General features: G+C 40.5%; 1 protein-coding gene across 2 annotated transcripts; it reads right to left on the bottom strand.

The window, feature by feature from the left end:
- Positions 1-6,209: 6,209 nt before the first annotated feature.
- Positions 6,210-15,558, bottom strand: gata2b (GATA binding protein 2b). 2 transcript variants are annotated; one of them, XM_034138842.1, is made up of 6 exons: positions 15,415-15,558; positions 14,793-15,193; positions 13,627-14,190; positions 11,894-12,063; positions 9,229-9,354; positions 6,210-8,273 (listed from the first exon to the last, which is right to left on the bottom strand). In XM_034138842.1, the coding sequence occupies exons 2-6, from the start codon at positions 15,016-15,018 to the stop codon at positions 7,995-7,997; spliced, it is 1,365 nt and encodes a 454-aa protein (XP_033994733.1). In that variant the 5' UTR covers positions 15,019-15,193; positions 15,415-15,558; the 3' UTR covers positions 6,210-7,994. The 2 variants fall into 2 exon arrangements, with proteins under 2 accessions (XP_033994733.1, XP_033994734.1); XM_034138843.1 differs by having other exon boundaries at positions 11,894-12,039; positions 15,415-15,557.
- Positions 15,559-16,034: the final 476 nt, after the last annotated feature.

Genomic DNA, 16,034 nt, shown 5'->3' with positions numbered 1-16,034 from the left:
TGTTTCAGGAGCTGACAACCTCCACAATTTACCTTTATTTTCTCACTTTACCTCTGTCTCTTATATATGACGTTAATCACCTCAAATGTTTTTAATTGAAGGGTTTTGCTTTTTGCTATATTATTTTCCACAAAGTGTTCACTGATGATTAATTAAAAAAATTCTACGATATCTGTTTCTTGAAAATATCGACTTTTAGCATCTTAAACATGATTCTTTTCTCATGGTAATATTTAGGCACTGGCAGCACTTGTTCATCAGTTCAACACAGTCCAAGTCCTGCGTTTGTACACTCACCGTTTATTTAAATAAAAAACACTTTTCTTCAGTTTCAGAACTATGTCCAATCAAAACAAACATGCACACTAAAGTTGCACTTTTCAGATTCTTGAAATGTATTGATATATGTTAGTGTCCCCTTATCTGGGCAAGCAAAAACACTGACAGAAAAATATACTGCACTCTTTTTCCACTCAAATATTATTCAATTCATTTGTTTAAGGAAAATAAGAGAGACTAAATGACTATACAGTGTTAAAGTGGAGATTTTTTGCAGTTCACGATCCATCCCTTTAGCCCCAAGTGGCCTCATTAGATCTCAGACACCTGTCTGTCTATGAGCGAGTGACTGGTTAATGGGGTTAAACTGTTTAGGAAACACACATTGTCTACTGGCTCATTGAGTTGTAGCAGCTGCAAATGCCTGCAGTGATTTCTGTCTGAGCAAAACGGCTCTTCTGCGGGTGACAAAACAGCCTCATTCTATCAGCGCTGTATAAAGGACAATACAACAGGGTGTTGTGGCCGCCGTAACAATAGCACTGAAATTAAAGATGTCAAGAAGCTGGAGGAGGCCGTGTGGAAATGGTTACAGAGGGTTGTGATGGGATGGCAGAAGGGGGGGGGGGGGGGGGGGTCTGCTGGGTTGTATAGAGCACTAACAGCAGCAGAAGCTACAGGTGAGGCGGATTCATGTCTCCAGTTTCTCTTGGCCCAATTTCCTCCCCTTGCCCCACCTAAGGGTGTGAAAGTTGTGTTGTTAGGGGCATCTCCTCATATTTAGTCAAGTAAACAGTACATATTGCTCTGATGAGATAACTTGTATGTTTTGATGATAAAACCTGTGAAAATACTCATTTTTATGAGTTTAAAAATTCTAGTAAAGAATAAGTTGATAAATGTATCAAAGGGTGATGGAAGAGTTAAAAAGGCACACCACACAAATTATAAAAAGAGAAAACCAATAAAAAAAAAGAGAGGAAATGAAAAGCAGCTTGATGCTGGAGGATGATAGGAGGTGCAGTCGTCAAAAAGGCAATCGGTTCAAATAAAAACAAAGTTGAAGTGAGAAGAAGGAAAGATGTGAGGGACAAGAGAGAGATAGCAGCACACATGTCACGTCGGGATACCTTTGCGATCAAAGTCTTATGAGGAAGAATCAGAGCTTTATGGATCTGTGTGTGCGGGTGCATGCGTGTGCTGGTTTGCATATTTAGCTCATTATCAGTTTTGACTGCAGTTATTTCCTGTGTGTGTGAGATATCAGAGCTGTGATCTGCCTGGGGGAAGTGAGTGCTGTAAAAAAAATGCTGGAGTTGCAACATATGAGCTGTTTGCTGTGAATTGGTTCAATACTCTAATGCTGTTCAGCTCTGCTCACGACAACCTGATTACTTAAATCAACAAACACGAACCCCAACACAGTCTTCTTTCTTTTACGAACGTGCTGTTAATTCTCTCACAACTTCCCTTGTTCGTCTGTTGTCCTGCCTTCCCGTGTCTGGCAGTTTTATTGTTATTTTTGTGTAGCAACAACTTTCCTGGTAGTATGTGTTTCCTTGTTAGTCTTTTACTGCGTTTGTTTCTCTACAGTCATTTGGTCCGTAGCCGAAGAACGGGCCTCTGCTCTGTCCTGTTGTATGATCTGCAGGTCACTGGAAGGTCAGTTCAGAGGCAACATTAACAGCAGAGACACTTGGACTCCAGCATAAACTCCAAACAATGATTATCTCCAGTCCCTCAGCATCCCTGCTCATGGCCATCACAAGGCACTACGGCTTTGTCGAGGTACAACTCACTAAAATGTGTGTTTTGTGTGTCTTTGTCCCATTGTTGTATATTTGTCACATCTCCTCAAACACAAACACACTCAGAGGTGTTTTGCAGTCTTTATTTTTCGCATTCCTTGGTTTTACCAAAAAGAAAGATATCCCTCCAGAATAACAAAGCATCGTTATGCTTAAAACCGAGTGATGTTCAGAAATCAAACAGCTTATTTAATCTAAATTATAGGGCTGAACTTGATGAACATAACACCTGCCAGACATCAGCATGTTGGCATTGTCATTATGAGCATGAACGGCCATCTTTTTGTACAGTTCACTGCATCTAGCCCTTCTCTAAAAGTCCAACCCACCTTTTTATCAAAATGTTCAAAAAAACACTTGGAAGGTGGTGTGTTGAATAAGACAAACGTCACATAGTGCAATGGAACACACTTGAATAAATCTAGACATACATACAAAGAACATATTAATTAAATGTCCACTAAAACTTCTGCTCTTCTGAAAAGCTGAAAATGGTGGCAGTTTGTACCCTTGCCAAAATCAGCTGTTATCTCGATGCAGTCGACTCCAAATGTTCGCATAAGAGTATTTGATAGAAACGGCATATTATTTGAAATTTTCTAAATTTGTATGCAAACTTGACTTATGAAAGCTGGCCTTTAGCCCCACCTACAAGTGTGGACATCTGCAAAAGGTGCGCTTTTTGCTTCCCACATGGTCTTATGACACATCGCACAGAGTTTGTTTCTAGCTAATCCTGGTAACCAGACATATATGGGCCAGGGTAGCTGCAACGTACCTGAGAAATTGTGTCCCTCCTTCCCTCTATCCAGCCCTCCCGGCCTAGATACCCCGCCTCTCAGATTTCCTGAGGGCTGATCCCTGGGCTTTTTGTCAACTGTGTTATAAGATAGTGGGGCCCAGACGCCCAGTCCCAGGGGCCCTAACACACGGGACGTTAGCCCAATGCCTACAGTGTAGCTCTGTGGGGCCGATGTATTTCTGCCTCCCTCGCTCCTGGAACCTCCCTCCTGCTTTCATTGGTGCATTGGGCAGAAGAAAAGAGGTGATTGTTCGGAGACAAGAGGGATGAATTTGTCTGCCTCAGACAGGAGAAGAAAGGCGGTTTGAAAGGGACTTGTCAGTGTTTGTGGATCGGGTGGTTGGTGTGTGTCCCACTTTTCAGAGAATCCACGTTGTGTCAGCATGTTGTCCCTTTTCTGCAGCGCCCGATCTACAGTCATAGTGTGTGTGCCTGTGCTTGAGTATGTTAGTTAGTCTGCACATCTGTGTGTGTGTCTGGTTGCGTCACTGCTCCAGCATATTAACATGAGGATACTCGTGCCCAGATTACTCCTTTTTATCATAATTGATCCTAATAACTGTTTCCTGTCCATGTCCATCTGCCTTTTCCTGTTTTGCTTGGTTTCTCTTAGAGGACACTTTATCTCAAACTGTGGTGTCTACATTATCTCTTATCTTAAGGAAACTACATTTCTGTGGCACATCTCTATTGATGATGCAACTCAGTGAGAGTATGTCACTGTGTCTCTGTGGACATGAAAGTTTGTCAGTGATGTGTCGTTCATTTCTCCTCTGGGAGACAGATTCTATCGTCTCTCTTTTGACTCTCCACTTACTATTTTTTGTGCATGTTGGTCCTCAAGAGATCTCTTCAGAGACAACATGCTTTGCGTATCAAACCCAGATCTCACTGAAGCTCGTCCCACATGGCAGCAGAGTCCCATTGGTGCAGATTGGACACATCTCAAATAGTCCTTCAAGAGCGCAGTGTTGGACCATGTTTTTAAAAATGAAATGACTACATCACAAGTTTATTTTTGTCTGGATTAAAAAGGGAATAAAGGTCTAGAGACCCATTTCCTTTTTATTTTCAGGGTCATGCAGAGTTCTAGGTGGTGCAATGCTCCTTGACCCTTCTATAACACAGCCACCTTATTTTATACAAATAAGTCATTTATAGCTAACAAAATATATCAGATTTCCAGTAAGTACTTCCCTTTGAGGTTCAAGTTGCAGATGTACTTAGATATCAACAGTGTTAAGACAGATACTACAAACGTTTTCATGCACAGCGCCTGTACTGAATGTATTGATCATACCAGTATGCAGGCCTGCTTGTGATGGATACAACAGTTTATGTACACTGTTCGATAGACTCAATAATAGTTGTGTAGTATAATTAGCTGCATGGAAAGTAATGGGGTTGGCGTCTACCAATCAAACGTTCAGTGGTTCGATCCCTAACCCCTGCAGTCAACATGTTGAAGTGTCCTTGAGCAAGACACCTAACCTCAAATTGTTTAGGGGACATTTTATATAATTATGTCACCGCTATACTCCGTGGTTCAGGGGAAAGAGACACATCACTACCAACATATAGGATCATTAACATGTTGCATGTTTAACTGATTTTGGGTCTGATTTTCTGAATTTAAACTTTTCTAGACTAGCCCTGTAGTGCTAAAAGCTTAACTTGTGTTTGATCCTGTTTTCACCGCTTCCTGTCTTTTAGTTCCGCTGATGCTCTTTGACATGCATAACCGTAACTTCTGAGGATCCAGAGGTAATGTGGATGAGTTGTTTTCTCTTACTTTTGGTAGACCCTGGCTCCCTTCATCATTATTAGGGCTCTGAACGGGATAGACTCTGCTCCTTCCCACTTTCATCTCCTTTATCACTATCTCTCTGCTAACTCACTCCTCTGAAGTCTCTTCTGGCCTTGTTCTCGATTCCTTTAATTGAGTTTGGTAGAAAAACAAATGGTCTAAGGAAGGGGCGCTTGTGCAAATGTTAAAGCTGTAAATCTCCCTGGTTATTTAGGATGCCCACCCAGTCCCCAAACTCCTCCTTTTCAAAGTTCCTCAGAGAGGTTCACCACGAAAAGACACTTGGCTGCTTTTTATCTCCTCTTTACGGGGAAAATCTCATTCTGTTATATCGTCTGGGAGGACATGACATTTTAAAAGGGTCTGTGAATAAGTCTGAGTGCGGTGTGGGGGGGCCTGGGAGAATGACAGAGTAAGTGCTTCCAGGGTGAAAGGTCAGGGAAGTCTTGAGAGGAGGCTGCATGCTGCACTTGGGTTGACCCGTTACTTTGTGTCATCTCAAGGCCCACAGCCTCAGGGCAGACACAAGCATCGGCCTTCGGACTAAAATCTTCATCACAACACAAGAATGGAACACTTTGAGATCATTTTTGTTAGTTTTTCTTTTTTTTAACCTTATTTACCAATTACCTGTAATACTGCTGATCCATTTCCATATTATATCACTTATTATTTACCACCACAACATTTTTAATTCACCCTTTAAACCAGCTTGAGATAGTTACCTTTTATAACATTGAATTTGTGTTATATATGTCATAGTTTCACTCGTGTTGTGTGTTACTACAGTTAAAAGATATGACATAATTTAAAAGGTTTTTCACTGCACTGCCACACAATGATAATCGTGACAACCAACTCTATGTGATGCTCACTGTGATTCATTCTTTCAAGATAATTTGTTGCGTAATGTGTATGACAATGACAGGAACTGATGTAAAAGAGGAAACCTACATTTAGGTTTTAGGTTAATCTCATAACAAAAAAGGAAAGTGGTCAGCCGCCGTCTAAAATATAGGTCACACCGTTAATAGGTTGTCAAAGGAAATGTCTTATGTCACAGTAACAATAGTATTATGTAACAGATGATGAGAAGGTCAATTTCGTAAGAGTATTATCCAATGAGCAGATGCAACTGGTTAAGTAATTGTGGGAGAACATATGGCTCATCCTGCTCAATTTCTGTCAACAACACTAATCTCCACTGCTCAGTGAAGTCACCTGTTTATCAGACAATTGTGGTTCAGATCAACATGGGTTACAACGGTTACATTGAATTAATTACTACTTTTGTATTATTGAAAAGGTTGTTCTGAAAGGAGAGGATACAAATGACTTATTATGCATCAAACTAAAATTTGAATGTGACCAAAGCCCCTCCATGTACCGGTCAGACAATAAACATGAGTCTTTGTTAGTTTAATAACTACCATAGCAGTATTTGTTAAGGAAGATGTTGCAGTAGAAGTTTGTATAAACCCTCCAAAAGAAAATAAGTATTCTCAGTCATCACTGCAAGTTGTATATGGTTTCTTTATTATCAACAGTATGCAATGGCAACCAGGTTTTTTTAGCTTTTTGTGACAGGTAGCAAACAGTAAGCATGGATACTCTGATTCTGGCAGTATGGTAGAAGAGTAGATCAAAGGAATGATATACTGATAGACTAATAGAAAGTTGTACAATACATCGTTTATTTCCCTCGTTCAGCTGCAAAGGTGTTCTTTACATTAGCACCGCCTGAAGGTAGAGTGGTTTATACCCCAAGAACTCTTAGAGGAATAGGCTGACATTTTGTGAGCTATGCTTTAATATGTTCATGCCGACATTTCAATGGAAATGTTCACACCACTCTCGTGTCTGCACGGTTAATATGTATCGAGAGCCAGCAGGCAGTTTGATTAGCTCATGAAGACTGGAAAGAGCTAGCAGGCAGCTTTAAACAAATATATTACTAAATCCATCATTAAGCACCTCCGAATTGTATTTGTTTCATTCATGCAAAAACAAAGTTTAAATGCATTGCCTTTTGGTTTCATGGAGGCCATATGTTGGTTTACTTCTTGGTCCCAGCACAGTCACTTTTGGGCTTTAGCTATAAGTCTATAAGAAGTTATAGATTGTTGTTGTTGCATTGTCTTACCTTTGGACAGAGACAAACAGGCTTATTTCCTGTTTTCAGTCTTTATGCTAAGCTAACCAGCTGCTGGTTGTCGTTTCATATTAACCGTGCAAAATGAGAGTGATGTCAACCTTCTTTACGTGCAAGAAAGCCTATAAGCATATTTCTCAAAATAGACATACAAAGAGATGTATAGAAAGATAGAGATCATTTGATGCACAGAATATAAACTGAAGATAATGGTAAATGAAAAAAATAGGTGTTACTGACATTAAACTAATGGTGCCTTCATGAAGAGGGTTATTTGTATGTTTTCGGCATGGTAGCTTGCTCTAGTATGACATGTAGGAGATCAAAATTAGCCTAATACATTCCTGTATATGTTCTTACTATGAATACTTAATGATTCATCATTGAATAGAAGGAGCAGATGAAATAATAAACTTGATCTTTTTATTTCTTACATATAAATGTTGACCAGCTCAAAGAAAGCGCTTCAGCTAAAAATATATTCATAACTGGGATAACAGTATCCATATTATGCTTCAGGGGATATAGTAAAAGAAAGAAAATCAGTGAAAATAAATTATCTGAATAACAATAATAATTATAATAACAATAATTATAATAAACAGTGTCAAATTAGTATTCATAAACATTTGTTGTTTGCTTTCTTTTTTTGTGAAAATTCCTTTAAAACTGTCCATAAGCAAAAAAATCCAGCATATTATCATTTAATGTTTCAAAGGTGATTTCCCTTGCTGGGACGTCCCCTCTGTTCTTACACATTTACAATATTCACAGTTAATATAAACCTGTTGGGCACATACTGAGCCACACTGCAGTCAGCCCGGCTGTCAGTGCGGACAAAACTATGATGTGCAACAACACTTCTGTGTTTACACGTGCCTGGCATACGGCAAGCAGAAACCTCCTCTCTGTCTTCCTCCATCAAAATAGGTACCTACTGTATAGTTAAGAAGTAAAAAGGTCATTTACTCCCCCGATACATCTGCTCTCCAAAATACCATGGCGTAATCAATCAAGAGACAATCAGGATGCAGACACACAAACTGCATGTCGCTAACATTGTACACACTGTCCTCTAGTGAGACCCTCCTCTCCGCTCACACAACCATCTCAGGTTCCCCCAGCGTTCCTACATGTTGACCCCTCTCAGCCCATGGCCGTCACCATGTTAGAGTGGTGCGGGTGCCCGAAGGAGTGGTGTATGGGGGTGGGCGTGGAAAGCATGTGTCCAGCGTGGCTGAAAGGCGCTAGGTGGCTCATGGACATGTGTCCGGCCAGAGAGCTGAAGGGAGAGCTCTTGTCGTGCAGGCTTTTGGAAAACTCCTCGTAGCTGTCGCAGCCCCGTCTGCTTTTTTTGGATTTGTTGGACATTTTCCGGTTGCGTGTCTGTATTCCCTCCTTTTTCATGGTCATAGGCCGGTTCACCTGTGTAGAGAGGGAGAAGTGAAGGAGTGAGTGGTGTTGTAAGGTTTCGAGGGAAAGTTAAAATCCAGAAATTGTACATTTTATAGATTATTTTAAATATCTGAGTTATGTTGTTGTCCTTGAAGGAAAACCAATATCTATATTTGTGTTATCTATGTCAACAAATACCAAGAAAAGACTAAATCCAACTATGTATGAGTCCCTCTCTTGCTTTCCGACTTCCTCTAAGTCTCCAAATCCATCGGCTCCTACAGTATGACGTTAGTCATTCTTTAAAATTGGGTTACAAGTATGCAGTATATTTTCAAATATTATAAAGTGTAAGTTTTGTCCAAAAACAGCTTGGTACTGTAGTTTGTAGCAAACATGACTCAAAAAGGATTAAATAGTGCAATTGTGGGCATTACTTTGAGCTGCAGATTGATAAATATTTGGTGCTCTATAAAGCATATCTGGCACCAGAATGGTGTGTGTGCAACTGTGGCGCTCATGGGTGTGTTTTTTGTTGTTTTTATAGTTTTTGGTCTGGAAATAGAATTATAGCAGGCTTTGGATGCATAAAGATTTATTTATTTTTTAGTATTTGATAAAGGATTTGTTATAGGAAAAATATGAAATCCTCACATTCATTCGTAGTACATCTACATCTATTTTAATGCCTCCAGCCCTAATGCTATTCATATGGACCCTAATGGCAGTCCCTCTCAACAACAGTCCCACCATTGTGACTCTCAAGGGGATTACGCCTACCATGGAAACAATAAAGCACAAAGAAAGAAAACACCAACGAGTCCGCAACAGTGTCTGAGAGTAAAACAGCCTCCCCTCTCTCCCTCTCTCTCCCTCTCGTTTCTGCCTCTCTTATCCTTCAACAATCAGTGTGACCTGCCTGCCTACTTCCCTTCTACTTGACCCTGACAGGGCCCAACTTTGCGATCAGCAGTCAAAGACTTACGTTATGCAGTTTATAGTAGAGGCCGCAGGCATTGCACACTGGGTCTCCATTTGCATTGCGCCGCCAGAGTGTGGTGGTGGTCGTCTGGCAGTTAGCACAACAGGTGCCTGCTCGTCTGGCAGCAGACTGTGGAAAGATTCAAGCTTTGATTAGAGCTCAACCGAACAAGAGACACAGCGAGGTTCACTTCAAGAATACATGCATTGTACAGAATGTGCAATGTATTGGACAAAAACATTTTATAACATTAGGGACACAAATTATAGTTATAAATATATATAAATATGTTTGTTTTTATTATTATTATTCATTGTTGGACCATTACAATTTCCCAGATAAAATGGTTTCCCAATGTGGTGCTATCATAAACTGGTTCAAAACTGAAAATATTTACATGTGAGAAGCCGAAACCAATACATCTTAAACGATTAATTGATTTTTACAATAGTTGCTAATTCATTTTACTGTGGAGTGTCACATCACTAATCAATCCAATCAAATTGTTGATTTAAAGACATTGAGTTTGTGGGAGGAAGTAGATTTCAAATTAATTAATTTACATTCTCAGTATAGTGTCCTGTTTAAAGATGCTGAGAGGAGTCCTAACAGCCGGAGGGTTTTTTAAGGGAAATATACACCTCATTATTTGATGCTTCAATTGCGTTAGGTCTAATTTCCAGGAATTTACAAGATCATTAATCTGAGTTAAAATGTTCTAATCAATTTATTATCTTACAAAATATGAAATAACCTAGATATTTTTATAATCACTATCCCAAAGGGTTTGGTTTCTCTGAAACGCAAGTGCCATAGTCTTAGGTCAAACCTCAGCTTCCATAACTTTCCCAATCCCCTTTTTTTCAAAATTATGAACTGAGCTGTGCTTTCTCTGTTATGGACAGAGAGCTTGACCACTATGAAGGGAGGTCTGAGCCTATAGTTAGGAGGCCGGAGCAGGAAGCAGGCGCTGGCCCCGCTGCTTTATCTGGACCGGTCAGATATCCGGATAGGAAACCACTGCAGGGCTGCGCTGAGCACAGACTCTGAAGCCCTGCGAGCTCCAGCCGAGCCGCACGGAAACAGGCCTGATATATGGCTGTAGTATATGCTATTAGAGCTAACAGACACTGGAATAAAACGCTCGTATATTTTGTGTTGGACACTCAGCTGTTTGCATTCACGGTCTGCAGGTCAGCATCGATAGATTTATAAATGCTTCTCGCAGCTATGTAGACTCACATCATCCCGCATGCGTCAACAACCAGACTCCGGTTGAGTGAATACAAAAAACAAATGTTCTCAAACTAATCGTTAAGGTTGATATTAAATTATGATAACACTATTCGCAAAATAATGTTGTTTTTTTTCGGGTAGTCTTAACTCCTTTTTAACCGGTAGCCTTTTCTCGATTGACCGTTTTCTCCCTGAGTGAGTATAGCGCACTTTGGTGCGTCTGCACATCCGATTATAAATGAGTAGCCTACCAAACGCTGCTTTTCTTATTGTTGTCTCGTCTATTCCAACTCCATTTGTCCAGGATTCCTTCATAGTATTATCATTTTTAAACCATTTCCATAAGTCCCCTTTTTAAAGGTCTGATGGCCCACTGCACAATATTAAAGGCTAAACACAAAATACACTGATTTGATGATCAGTGTGTTTTCAAAGCTGCCACTTAGGCCTACTGCACATGGTTACAGTGCTGCATATTATTTCGAAATTATTATGAGAATGATCAAAAAGTAGGAATAATTATTTTATTTTGTCTATTATTTTCCCCAAGGTCCAAACCATGTCAAAATGATCATGCAACAAAATGCATTTAAATAGTTATTTTGCTTCATGCATGACTTTAAGGTATTTCATTAAAACAGATTTCCACCCCTAACAATGTGACTCCCCGAACTATATTAGGTTATGTATTGCATCGGCTTACTGTATGTGTTTAAAAGTTGAACAGTTCCTCAGAATGATATGACCTGAGCTGTCATACCTACTCCCAGCAACACTGATATTTGAATTAGTTCATAATGGAAAATAACTCAAAAACTGCTCTGGCATTTTTGGATTAGGACAGGCTGTCCTTAAAAAAAGAAAAAAGAAAAATCCAAAATGTCCCTGTTGTGACTAAAACAGCCCTGTGGCTGTGTCCAACTTTGTTACAACGTATTTTCACAAAGTCCAACGACTATTTTTGCCAAAGGTTTATTTTAACCAAACTTTAAGTAACATTTAATCACTCAGTTTATTTAAAAATGTGAACATTCAAATTTGCAGTGAGTGGTTTACACTGGACCCATACTGACTTAATCAACTCGCCCTACAAATAATAAACAAAAAAACCTGAACACAGCAGCAATATGAGCATAAGCTGTCAGCGAGGCCCTGTGTGTTTTCCAGGGATGCAGAGCTGGCCCTGCTATCAATGACATATCAGAAGTAGCAGTAATAATGATAAGAGAAACAACACAGATAGTCCCTCTCTGCTAACAGCACGAGCACGTAAGGGCAAGAGGTGAGCGAGAAGCACAATTCCTGGAAACTGTTTGGGAAAATATAACTTTCCTGGAATTGTACCTCCTCCCCCTCTCCCTCCTTCTTACACTCTTTTATTTACTGCCACCACCACCAACACACACACAAAACACACACTGATGGGACTCACCAGTCGTCGTTTGGGTTTGATGAGCGGTCTGTTCTGGCCATTCATCTTGTGGTACAGCCCGCAGGCGTTGCACAGGTAGTGCCCGGTGCTGTCCCGTCTCCACAGAGGTGTAGAGGTGGCTCCGCAGTTCACACACTCACGCCCCTCTGAAGAAGAATACACAGTGATGTCTGTGAAATCAAATGTATATCTGACTGATTACAAATTCCATTTTAAGTTAAATGCAATGATTTTGAGTATGGGCATGGATCTTTAACTTGTGGTCATTCTCTTTTCTAACTAATGTTTACATTCTCCCCTCAATAAGTTATGTGTGCATGTATGTGTGTGGGCACATTATATTTCACAAAGCACCTTCAACACCTTCAATGATAGTCCATATTTTGTTTAACTCTCCCACCCAATGACTCTGTGTTTTTATTGAGAGTGAGGAGAAAGCAATGGTGTCTGAATGTTACTTGAATATACATTTAATCTGTTAGAGTTGTGCCTTATCAGAAGTACAAAACAGCTCAAAGTTGAAGAAGACTTTGCTGTACAATCAGTAAATATATTTCAACTGTGCTGCAAAACCTCTATTTCTTAAACATCAGTTCAACAACAAAGCTTCACTTCTACAAATTGTACAGTATTTCTGGTAAAAAACAGCCTGGAGCAGTGTATATTTTATTTTATAAAAGCAGTGCCATTTCATTTACACAAGTAAGAACAGCAATCATCATATAACCTAGGTAAAGTCATAAACCTACACTTTGCAGCAAGTTAATACCTCGGCTGTTATTTTTCTTTAAAAACAAGCTTTTAAAAGTGAGTTTATGTTATCCTGCGTTTATCTCAAACTAAACTCAATCAGGCTGGGAGACTCCTGTCTGTAATCAAAGTAGAATCAGGACAATGTATTAATGTCTTATGTAACAGAGAAGCGACTCCTAGCCTAAATACTGAGGTTCTTGGCTCTGTGCGCTGTGGATCTTCCTTTCACACCTCTGGGCTGGTTCCAGCTCACTCTCTGCTGCAGCCAGCTCAGGCGTAATTACACAGTTACGGTTAACAAAGAGGATTATCAAAGTGGCTTTGTGTTAGAGGACTGTGGAGTGCAGGCTAAGGCCTCTGCAAACATTTATAGAAAAATAAATATAAATCATTGTTTATTTATTATTATTCTAAATCAATCTAAAGCAGCTTGTTGGTGCTATGCAAAGCCTGCACATAGCTGGTTTTGTTTAACATCATACAGGACAAATCAACAGAAAATTAATCCGGTTACACTTTTGAATACATTAAATTGCTTTTACAGGATGTTAGAATTTTAAACAATGAATGATTTGGTATAACTGGAGAATATCCTTGATGACAAAAAAATCTTCTCATTGGAGGTTTTGTTTTGATTAGTAAATGTATTTCCTTTGCATAATTAACATTTAATTTTCTTTGTGATAATTGTATTGTAAATAATCCTTTTATATGAATATTTACAGATTACATTTTTGAATTATAAAACCAAACGATGCATTGCTGCATACAAAATAAACTTTGCACCATGGTATTTTAGAAATTCAAGAAGTTGCATTGTAACTGTGTTTAAATTGAATTGCCACCGACTATAGCACAGCAGAACAATGATAAGATCTTTGAATAAACTCGAACACAGCTCCTAGATCCAAATACTGTCTTAATATTTTCCTGATGTCATGTATTTTTATTTTACTATTCTGTCTTTGCAGGGGACTCACCGGTGCAGGATCGTGTCTTGCCTTTGTTCCTGGAGAAGCTGGAGGATGCTCCCAGCAGGCTGCCGGGGTGAAACAGGCTGCTGCCGTACTCATGCGCCGGGAGAGAGTAGGGATATGTGGGTATGGGATGGTGGGTGGAGTGGTTCTGTGCGTTCATGGAGGCCAGGCTGTTCCTCAGCGGACTGCAGCCCTCCATCTTCATCCCCTCCGATAACGACATTTGGTATTTGATAGATTCCTTCTCGTCCATTCTGGAGGCCGGTGGAGACGCGGCCCCCGGGTCCGGTGATACGTCCTTAGGGGGAGTAGGGGGGAATGTGTACAGATGCGGGCTGGAGTGAGACGTCGGCGTTAACGAGGATGCGGAGACCGTGTTTGAGTTGCTGCTGCACGGGTACACGGCAGAGAGACCCCCGGGGGACGCAGAGCCCGGGTGGTGCAGGCTGGGCTTACTGAAGGGGCTCACGGCCCAGGCGTTGTGGTGGTGGGCAGACAGGGCTGCTTTCCCTCCGTCCAGCCAGGAGATCCCCGGGCTGTGGATGAGGTGAGGCCCCGTCAGACGAGCTGGGAAAATGGCAAAAACAGTTGTTTATTTATATGAGAAGAAGACGTGCTGATTTAGTGTATGGTGTTTGCATGTAAATGTGAGCAACACGTGTTGATTCAATACACACACTGCCCTCTGTAAGCGTGTCAGTAAAAAGTAAAATTAATTCACAAAGATAGACAATCAAACTAGTATTTCCTTATTTAAAATACGCATAGTCCTAAATTGCACATAGGCCTATGCACATTTTTTGTAATGCCACTTTTATTTTATTTTTTACTTGGGTGGATTCCTTAAAATGGAAATGGAAGTTTATCAGACCGCTATATAGCAGTATATTTATACATTACGTCAGACAAATGGTTAACATTTAATTAACGCTGAGACGGCACACGTAATCTGATTGTGTTCAAAGTAGGCTACCCTACAAAATACAAATTTGAATTAAAAAAAGAAAACCCATTCAATTGTTTTCAGAATATAGGCCAACTCAAAACGCATTAGTTACCGTTGATAGTCTTCTATTTATTATTTTAAATATTAAAAAATAAATAAGTAGTTTCTGTCTTGCAGCCTGCGCATTCGCTAACGTTGCGCCCTTGTGCTGCGGCTCACTCACCGTGCGCCTGGCTGTAGGTCACTCTGGCCCGGGCAGAGTTGTGGTAGTACGGGTTTCCCTGTGAGTCCAGGTGATTAAAGAAAACATCCACCTCGTCCGGAGGCAGGAGCTGGGCCGTGGGCTCCATGTAGTTGTGCCCCAGGCCGTGGTGGTGAGAGTCGGGGTGTTGTCCGTTCAGCATCGCGTGGTGATGCATCCATCGGGGCTGATCAGCAGCCACATCCATCTCTGTGGCTCTCTGTAGCGAGCTGTGCAGGGTAAACGAATATCCAGTGGGATGATCTAATATGTGTCCTTACGAGACTCTAAGTGTCCATTTACAGTTGGAGACTTTGTTTGTGTTCTTCTGACTTAAATTCCTCTCTTCTCCCGGACATCGAGTCGAGTTTGACACTGGAAACCTGCAAGAAGCATCAGATGTTGTTACTATTTTAAATGCAGCAGTGTAAACGCCCTGCTCATGTGGTGCATGTAGTGATGCAATTTAAGATTGTAAAAAAAAACAGCCCACCCACCATATTTACTATCACATCACTCACAGCCACAACCCAATACACCAGACATTAATTACACCTAATACGATGCTCCACTCATCATGAACAATAGAGTGAACAGGCTGTACCTTGGCAGTGATATTTTATCCACAGCGTCCGATCAGCTCGCACCTATTTGGAAAACTATCCTCTTTTAGCTGCTGCGGGTCCTCTGCTGTACTCGGCTGGTGTTTGTCAAGTAAACTCCGTCCACTGGGACTTAAAGCAACACGTATAACTGTGGCTGACAGCGCGGGGCAGGCTTGTCAAGCTCCTGGGCGGAGTCTCCATTAGAGCTTTGACTCAGCCAATGGCAAAGCACCTCTGCAAAACCTCAGAGGCGGTTCCACACACCAGAAAACCACTAAGATGCTTTTCTAAAACTCAAGGATAGAGACATAGCCTGGCAAATATCGTCACCTTGTTTTGGTTTATGATATTGAATGTTTTTCCGAAATATAATATACTATTCAGGCTGTATACAAACATTCCAAAGCTTTATTTCCCAAATCCCACTGGACTAGCTGTGACAATTTTTCATAATGGCACAACATGCAACCACAGAACAATTATTATACAAATAAATATAGGCTATATGTGGTATAATTTACAAAGCAATTAACACAAACACACAGCAGCTACTAACTGTCAGTAATATGCTCGTCTTTAGGCATGTTTCTAGACTGCATGGAGATGCTTTAAGGACAAT

The sequence above is a fragment of the Trematomus bernacchii genome, unplaced genomic scaffold (genome assembly GCF_902827165.1).
Source record: "Trematomus bernacchii unplaced genomic scaffold, fTreBer1.1, whole genome shotgun sequence".
Lineage (NCBI taxonomy): Eukaryota > Metazoa > Chordata > Actinopteri > Perciformes > Nototheniidae > Trematomus > Trematomus bernacchii.
The sequence above is the reverse complement of the archived record's forward strand: the minus strand, read 5'-3'. Positions and strand labels throughout refer to the sequence as shown.